The 9,053-nt window shown below is 40.6% G+C and overlaps 1 protein-coding gene across 2 annotated transcripts; it reads left to right on the forward strand.

Annotated features, from left to right (window-relative positions):
• The first annotated feature begins 328 nt into the window (after nt 1-328).
• On the forward strand, nt 329-8,353 carry LOC127777192 (L-arabinokinase-like). Of its 2 annotated transcripts, none has more exons than XM_052303735.1 (28): nt 329-558; nt 629-820; nt 909-992; nt 1,131-1,207; nt 1,426-1,492; nt 1,656-1,713; nt 1,839-1,906; nt 1,997-2,059; nt 2,419-2,472; nt 2,565-2,667; nt 2,752-2,861; nt 2,950-3,069; nt 3,316-3,372; nt 3,662-3,825; nt 3,912-4,071; nt 4,736-4,819; nt 5,097-5,219; nt 5,391-5,521; nt 5,600-5,681; nt 5,900-5,987; nt 6,167-6,210; nt 6,288-6,383; nt 6,485-6,561; nt 6,673-6,873; nt 6,963-7,128; nt 7,407-7,478; nt 7,610-7,813; nt 7,982-8,353. In XM_052303735.1, exons 1-28 carry the CDS (start codon nt 448-450, stop codon nt 8,108-8,110), a joined length of 2,985 nt encoding a protein of 994 aa, XP_052159695.1. In that variant the 5' UTR covers nt 329-447; the 3' UTR covers nt 8,111-8,353. The 2 variants fall into 2 exon arrangements, with proteins under 2 accessions (XP_052159695.1, XP_052159696.1); XM_052303736.1 differs by having other exon boundaries at nt 5,900-5,927.
• Nucleotides 8,354-9,053: the final 700 nt, after the last annotated feature.

The following is a 9,053-nucleotide window of genomic DNA, read 5'->3' on the forward strand; positions in this document are numbered from 1 at the left end:
TATGTAAAAATTGGTACTCCCTCATCCCATGTTAAGTGTAGTTATTAGTTTCTGTGTTTAATATGGTATTATTATTATTATTATTATTATTATTATTATTATTATTATTATTATTATTATTATTATTGAATGATAAAATATGAATAGTAGTTTATGTACGACTTATTTTTTAAATTTTTTTAAATAAAACAGATAATCAAATGTTAAGCATCGTAATCTATAACTGTATTTAAAATAAAACGGGGGAGTACGTATTATTGGGGAGAGAGATAGAGAGAGACAGGGGGAGTGGACTGTTATGAGAGGCGAATAGTCGGAGTGGTGGCAGTTGAAGCAAGCGTCCCTCCAAAACGAGAGCAAAAAGGCGCAACCACCAACGCTACGGGATCCCATCCATTTTTCTTCCCTTTCCGATCCAAAAGCTTCCTTCCCTTCCGCCACCACACCATGCCACCCGCCGGAGACGCCGCCCACGCGCCGCCGCCGCCGCACCGCCGCCTCGTCTTCGCCTTCTACCTCACCGGCCACGGCTTCGGCCACGCCACCCGCGCCATCGAGGTACTCCGTTTGCTGCTGCTGCGCTTCGTGTTCACTGGAGCAGTTCAGTAGCGTTCGCTTCCCATCGCAGGTGGTGCGGCACCTGATCGCGGCGGGGCACGAGGTGCACGTGGCCACGGCGGTGCCGGAGTTCGTCTTCACCGCCGAGCTGCCGCGCTCCCCGTCCTCCCAGGGCCTCCTCCACATCCGCAGGGCCATCCTCGACTGCGGCGCCGTCCAGACCGACGCCCTCACCGTCGACCCCCTCGCCTCCCTCCTCAAGGTTTTCACCCACGCCCTCCTCGCTTTCCACGCTGCTGCTTCTCTCTTCATTTTCCACCTATTTTTGCCTGAATTGCTGTGGAATGCAGTATCATGAGACGGCCGTGGTGCCCCGCGAGTCGATTTTGAGGACCGAGGCGGAGTGGCTCACCTCCATCAACGCAGACCTAGTGGTACTACTACTTCTGGATTGCTCTTGTCTCATTGCGATGCATTTTGCTATTTTTAGGAGGGGGATGTTACTTGTTAAGAGTGAAATTTACTTGGACTGAAGTGAATGTGGGTGCTGTTGTTGCTTTTGGGGCCTGCAGATCTCGGATGTTGTTCCTGTGGCCTGCAGGGTGGCTGCAGATGTTGGTATCCCCTCGGTCTGCATTGGGAATTTTAGGTGGGGTTATGTCTCTTCCCCGCTTTACTTCATCTGTTTTGAATGAATCAGTTGGCACATCACAACTCATCTCTACCTCATGTTCAGTTCCATGTCTTGCCAAACTTTAGAATGCCAAATAGAATTGCATATCATAGTATAAGGATGCATACTTTAGCATTGCGGAATCAAGCAACACTGATAATACGCTATTGTTTCACTATATGTGCAATCTGCAGTTGGGACTACATATATGCAGAATATATTGTGGCATCTGGCGATCATCACCGTTCTATTGTTTGGCAGGTTTGTTTTTTTCCCACATCAGCTCATTACCCTTTCCTGTTGAGAGTGGTCAAATTCTGGCCTTTAGGTTATCTGCACTATTGTCTCCTCTAGCAATCTCCCTTTTCCATGTGCAGATACGATTACCTGCTCAATATCCAACTATCTACTCAATATTTTGCAGATAGCGGAGGATTATTCTCATTGTGATATCTTACTTCGACTACCTGGATACTGCCCTAGTATGTTCATTTGTGTTTTTCCTATTCTTTCTTTAAAATGTTCATATTTCGAACGGACAAAATTGTCAGTATTTCATTTCTCAGTTTTAATTTTTTAAAAAAATGAGTTTTCCTTCAATCCATAGTGCCGGCTTTCCGTGATGTCACTGATGTGCCTCTTGTGGTAAGAGGGCTACGCAAATCTAGATCAGAGGTTTGTGTGATTCTACTGATGAATGATGCTCCATGGGCTTGAACAACATTCTGCTTTCTTAATTTACACTTCCCTATTTTGATCTATTAGGTGAGGAAGGAACTTGGAATAGCAGAAAATGCGAAGGTGGTGGTTTTTAATTTTGGGGGACAGGTGGGCGTTCCCTATGGTTAAATTTCATAAGCTTAGGTGAAATGTTTCTGTTTTCCCCCTTTGATATTGTTTTATATAACTCTGTGTTTTAAATTATCCTGAAATAAATCTTGTGCTTTTTTTTTTGAATCTATGTTGCCTTTAGCTAGTATCTAGATATATCATCGCGTGATGTTCCCGCAACAGAAAAAAAAACCATGATTGCACTGTAGTACTGTTTTAACAGCATGTTTCATATTATATGCTTTGTTGAAAGCTCCCAATCTTGACTTCATTACTGAATGCTCCTATGTTTTTATTCGAGTTAAAGAAGTATGATCACAAATAAAACGAAATTATTAATGTACTATTGTCCCCAGCCAGCAGGATGGAACCTGAAGCAAGAATGGCTGCCTGATGGCTGGATCTGTTTGGTATAGATTTTTATACTGGATTTCTATCCTTTAAATAAGTAAAGCATCTGCCCGGTGTGGTTGTCTAAAACTTAGCACTGTCTTCATGAAAGGTCTGCGGTGCATCTGATTCTCAAGAGGTTCCTCCAAACTTCATTAAGCTTGCAAAAGATGCTTACACACCTGATGCTATGGCAGCATCTGACTGCATGCTTGGTAAAACATGATATATTCATTTTTTAATACTAGTCCATATTTTCTATATTTTGCTATGCACTGCTTACTCTCACTACCCTATAGGGAAAATTGGATATGGAACTGCAAGTGAGGCTTTGGCCTACAAGCTGCCATTTATCTTTGTCCGCAGAGATTATTTTAATGAAGAGCCATTTTTGCGGAATTTACTTGAGGTTGAATCATTTCTAATCATCAAGTTATGCTAGGAATAACTTATGTACAGCTATGCTAAAAATGCCGCCATGTCCCATTCTATTTCAGCACTACCAGGGCAGTATTGAAATGACCAGAAGGGACTTCCTTCATGGGCACTGGAAACCTTATCTACTCCGTGCTCTCACACTTCAACCATGCTATGATGGTCCAACAAATGGTGGTGAGGTAATTTTGCAACTGATTTCCCAGGTTATTGCATAATTTCATGCAAACTGGCCAAAATTCACAATATTTATGTGGTTAATGCAACAACATTTTATTTTGTTTTTTTGTTCAGAATCAGATGTGATAAGATAAAAGCAATACTCATTTATCTAGACCAAAATGAAAAGGATAGATGCATAGTCACTAAATCGATTGTATTCCGTATAAGTATTCTTTGTTATGATAAACTAATGCTTGTCCATTCAGGTGGCTGCACGAATCCTCGAGGACACTGCTGTTGGGAAGAAATGTATTTCTGACAAAGTGAGTTACAACAGGGTTGGATTTCCATGTCTACCTTTTTGCTCATATGCCTGTTTTCATCCTGAGCTCTTTAGTTTTTACACTTCATGTGGAAAACTTTTCTCAGGGAGGTTAGAGGACAGTAAGCTTCTTTTGAAACTTTCTATGCTCCATGCTATGTAAAACCAGCATTCATTGAACTGGGAACTTCTGTTTCCTTCTTTTAAATTGTCAAAAAAATTAGATCTGTTTTGGAAACCCTGTTGTACAATCATCTGAGCCAATCAACATATCCTATTTGTAATTATAGTTCAATGGAGCAAGACGATTGCAAGACGCCATAGTGTTAGGGTATCAATTACAAAGGGCTCCAGGGAGAGATATAGCGATTCCTGACTGGTATTCTCTTTCCGAGACAGAAGTTGGTGCCTGTCCAATCTCAGAAAATATTAAAACAAAAGAAAGCACCGAATCGTGAGTTAAATGCCCTCTCTTTTCATATTTGGGTAGTTGTTGAACAATAGACTTCGTTACTGACATAACAAGTTTAACTCTGGTAGATGTTTTGAAGACTTTGAGATACTTCATGGGGAACTGCAAGGATTACCAGATACCATGTCCTTTTTGAAGAGCTTATCTGAACTTAATCAAAGTGAGTTAAAGAGTAATGGGAAGCAACCTCAAGAGAGAATTGCTGCATCTGTGCTCTTTGACTGGGAGGTACTTGGAATTCCCTGTATTCATTTTACTGCTAAACTATACTACCACATGCACCAAATTTTGCTTCTTCTGTTCATGTAGCATGTCTAGAGTGTAGCTGTTGCAAGAGTGCATAAAGGTGCAACAATGTACAATCAGATAATAAGCTAATAACTTCCTAAATGCACAAAATATATCAACAATGATCCTGTGATGTTTCATTTTAAGTTTCACTAAGCTACTATATTAGTTTGATCAAAGTAAATCGTATCTCATTTTGATGTAGTATACATGGTCCTTGTGAGTTTCACATGTCAATTCACCATATGTTAGTTTCATGCTTTCTTACGAAATATAATTCAAGGGAAACATTTAAGATAATACAGTTTGCAGATCCTTTTTGTGATTGGCATTGTTGACCACGATTTGTATCATATAATTTCCATATCTATTACATGGCGCAGAACATGTCCAAACAGCTCTCTCTTTTTTTTGGCCATTGAATTGTTTCTTTAACCGATCTTTCTTTTTCTCAACTCTTATCGAAACTGGGCTTTGATAACTGATTAATCAATTATTCTTGTTAACCTTTTGTTCTAACAATTGAAGGAAGTCATTCAAAATGCTTAATAAATGACTGAGTAATCATAATCCCTTATTTGTTTTTTGCGTGGTTCCATTTCAGGAGGAAATGTATATAGCAAGGGCACCTGGTCGTTTAGATGTCATGGGTGGCATTGGTGACTATTCAGGAAGTCTAGTCTTGCAGGTATGCTCAATTGCAGGTGAAAAATCATATTTCTGTATTTGATCTTTAAGTTAGGCGATTTTATTCTCCCTTGTCCCCCCCCCCCCCCCCCCCGACTTTTAAATAATTAATAATTGGGATGTGTAAGTCCCATTTTTTGTGATTCTCCTTGTTTGATCCAAAAGCATTGCTTGGCACTGGTGGATGGTGTATTAGCAAATGAACCATCTAATGGCATCACCACAATACATCTTCTGTTTTAGTCAGTTGTAATTAAAAGTTTTGGTGCAATTACTAGCTGCCCCTTCGGGAAGCCTGTCATGTTGCTGTACAGAGGAACCACCCAAGCAATCAGAAGCTATGGGAAAATACACAGGCAAGACGGCTTGAGAACGGAGGCATGGAACCTGTGGTACAAATAGTATGTTCTACTCAATCATCCAAATATATTTTTTTATTAATCCTCAGTGAACGTGGATACTGCATATTAGTTATATGCTGAAAATGCTTGTCCTGGCTAATTCTTACATGAGAAAAAAAATCTCAATTATGAAATTCATATGGTGCTTACTACCAATAAACTCTCTCACAGGTATCATTTGGGTCTGAATTGAGTAACCGTTCACCAACTTTTGATATGAAATTGTCAGATTTAATGGATGTCGACAAAGCAATATCCTACGAGAAAGCCAGAGAATTTTTTTGTCGCAACCCATCCCAGAAGTAAATGTCTTCTATTCCCCACAGAAGCTTAAACTGCTCAACTGTGTTGACATGTTTGTTAACTCCATCCTGTTTCAGATGGGCTGCTTATGTCGCTGGAACAATTCTAGTGTTGATGACTGAGCTAGATGTGAAGTTCACTGACAGCATGAGCATTCTGGTACACCTAAGCTTCACTTTTTTGTCTTCCCTTATTGTGCATGTGTGATTTTCTTTTCTTTTTTTTGGTCTAGGGAAATTATTTTCTAAACTCTCTTTTAGGGATTCAAGTAGAATGACAAATGCACAGACATACATTTCCTCCTTTTTCTTTTTGCCCATATGCGACAATGATATTTTGGCCAATAGTGATTACTTTTGTTATGCACTGAAACTCAGGTTTCGTCTGATGTGCCAGAAGGCAAAGGTATTTCTTCTTCTGCATCAGTGGAGGTTGCAACTATGGCTGCTATTGCAGCTGCCTATGGTTTGTAGAATTGACAGTAGTTACTTTTCCACTACTTTCTTTTTCTCTTTTCGGGACAGAGTAGACAATGAGTTAACTTAGGGCTTATAACCAATTCTGTGTAATTCTGAAATATATTTAACTAAACACTGTTTCATGTACTAAATAGCATCCTTGGTATTTTTTGCTCTGGTATGTAGGTCTAAACATTGCTCCAAGGGACCTCGCTTTGCTTTGTCAGAAGGTATGGTCTTAAGAAATGTTTGGTGGTAAAATACAACTCATTAAGTCCTTGACGTTTATGGGCCTATGGTCTTTCAGGTTGAGAATCATGTTGTCGGAGCTCCATGTGGAGTAATGGACCAAATGACATCTGCTTGTGGAGAAGCTAACAAACTCCTTGCGATGGTTTGCCAGGTTAGTAGCGTTCAATATTCATTGCAAGGTAGATCAAATCTTTAACCCAGTGAAAAAAACAATGTTGCTTCTGTATTTGTTTGATCGCAGTTTTGCTGCAGCCTGCAGAAGTGAAGGAATTGGTTGCCATTCCTAATCATATGCGGTTTTGGGGTCTGGACTCAGGGATACGGCATAGGTAGAAAATTTTCCAGACCGGGCCTTTTGTTATCAATTTATCAAGGCTGAACTTTTGTGATTGCAAGAATTGGAGCTAATTGCAGTATTCTACTATTGCTTGAATTGGTAGTGTTGGTGGGGGAGATTACGGATCTGTAAGGGTAGGCACTTACATGGGACGAAAAATGATCAAGTGTGCAGCATCCGACTTAGCTTCAGAATCCTCAGTTTCTGATGCTCCTGTTCAATCTAATGACTATAAACAAAATGCCATAGAACTACTGAAATCCGAAGCTTCCCTGGAGTATTTGTGCAACATACCACCTCACAGGTTCACTCTTATCATAGTGTTCACCAAAACACACATCGTTTCAGGTATTGCGCGGATAATGATATCTTACAGTTACATCTCAATTTCAGATATGAAGCTATTTATTCAAAAGATATTCCAGAGGTCATTACTGGAGATGCATTTTTGAAGAAATATGGAGATCACGATGATACAGTAACAGCAATTGACCCTAAAAGATCTTACAATGTGAAGGCTCCTACTAGGCATCCCATATATGAGAACTTTCGAGTTGAGGTTAGATCTCTCCATTTGGACTATTTGCTTTTGATGCAGTTGTTTTTCTTTTCCTGAAACTGAGAGGCAGCAATACATTTGTATGGTGGGAACCCTTATGAAGCTTTTTGTTGTTTGAATTTACTCTTTTTGGAAACATGCTGCGGTGATATTGTTGACATGCTCTGTGCTTTTTACCATCAAAATTGCAGAACATTTTACTTAGAAAAGGGGGTCTGAAACGTGTCCAACAAAATGTTGATTGTATTATTAACGTTGTTTTAATTTGTGGCATATAGACCTTCAAAGCACTCTTAGAAGCAGCTAATACCGATGAGCAATTGTCAGCCCTTGGAGAACTTATGTACCAGGTGAATTTGAGCATCTCCACTACTTTGTGTATCGTGTACTCTTATTTGACCATAAGATTAACCATCTAAACGTACAGTTGATGACATTTGTTGTATATTGCTGACATGTTTTCATCCCATACTGTTGGCAGTGCCACTACAGCTATAATGCATGTGGTCTTGGTTCTGATGGGACTGATCTGCTAGTTAATCTGGTACAAGAAATGCAGCACAGAAATATGTCAAAAGGTGAAAGTCCTAGTCTATTTGGTGCTAAGATTACCGGAGGAGGTTCCGGAGGCTCAGTTTGCGTCATGGGGAAAAACTGCCTCAAAAGCAGTGAGGAGATCATCGAGGTATGTTTGGAATTCCAGTTCTACGATCATAATCAGTAATAAGAGATGTTCTACGTTACGTCTGGAAAACAACTCTAACATCAGAATTAAGTGTTACACTCTTGCACTAGTTTCTTTTTGTATCATGCGAGAGATATTAGCTTTATGCTTTGCCTTGGGCATTTGCAGATTCAGCAAAGGTACAAGGCAGCAACTGGCTACCTACCAATCCTATTCGATGGATCATCCCCAGGCGCTGCCAAATTCGGCTACCTGAAGATCCGACGACGCCCCTCGTCACCAATTGCTGCCAAATGAAGAGATTGGCTTTCAGTTTGTCGTGCAACTCGGTCTGTCAATGAGTTTCATCAAGACCGTTGATTGAAAACATTGTGCCATCCTGTCAACTGCAATTGTTCGTTCATTGATTAATTGCTCCATTCTGGGGCACAGTCGTTGCAATTGTAGATTTCGTGTGACAGCCAATTCGTTGGGTTGCTTTCGTGTGGAACTGTGAAAATGTGAAATACTGGATTCTTCTGAAAGGTTAGTGGTTTGGTACTTTGGTTTGTGGGTTAGAACCCAATTGGATCCATGCCAATGCAATTATTTTGCCGTATTAAAAAAATACTACTACTATTCGCGAAATCTGTTGGGTGGCTGCAAATCGAGGAGAGGACGACGGCCGGCGACACCTATCTGCCTCGCATCGAGAGCCGCAGCCCATCGCGCCGGTGGGCAGAATCTGCATCCGCGATCTCCTCTTCCTCGTGGGGGTCTTGACGATGGCGATGAGCCGATCCAGGCACCGGCAAAAGTGGGCGGTGATGGAGCACTCGAGCAGAGGAAGGGGGAGAGAAGAGGGATGAGAGGGGGTTGACCTACTGACATGTGGGTCCCACTGTTTTAGCTTTTTATTTGAGTACCAGGTGGAACCCACCTATTTTGTTTTTACTTTTTAAATTTTTAATTCTAGCTTCTAATGCCACGTCAACGTCATGTAAGAAGATGAACTAGCCACATAGGCGCCATATCAGCTAAAACCACCGTCCAAACCACGTTAGGACATCGTTTGCACTGGTTTTGTAAGTTGACGGACGGGTTATATCTGGTTTTCGGTTTAGGGACGAAAATCAATCTGGCCGACAAATTGAGAGATCTAAAGCGAACTTATTTCTACTTCGTCCGTTTCACAATGTAAGACTTTTTAGTATTGTCTACATTTATTTAGATGTTAATAAATTTAGACACATGTATGTGT

This window comes from Oryza glaberrima, chromosome 6 (assembly GCF_000147395.1).
Source record: "Oryza glaberrima chromosome 6, OglaRS2, whole genome shotgun sequence".
In the NCBI taxonomy this organism is placed as follows: Eukaryota; Viridiplantae; Streptophyta; class Magnoliopsida; order Poales; family Poaceae; genus Oryza; species Oryza glaberrima.

Bases quoted from the DNA above. Each gene is read 5' to 3' on its own strand.
- LOC127777192 (XM_052303735.1), top strand. From the start codon at position 448: ATGCCACCCGCCGGAGACGCCGCCCACGCGCCGCCGCCGCCGCACCGC. The intron at 993-1,130 runs GTACTACTACTT...TGGGGCCTGCAG, and splicing joins CCATCAACGCAGACCTAGTG to ATCTCGGATGTTGTTCCTGT. The intron at 1,208-1,425 runs GTGGGGTTATGT...TGCAATCTGCAG, and splicing joins GTCTGCATTGGGAATTTTAG to TTGGGACTACATATATGCAG.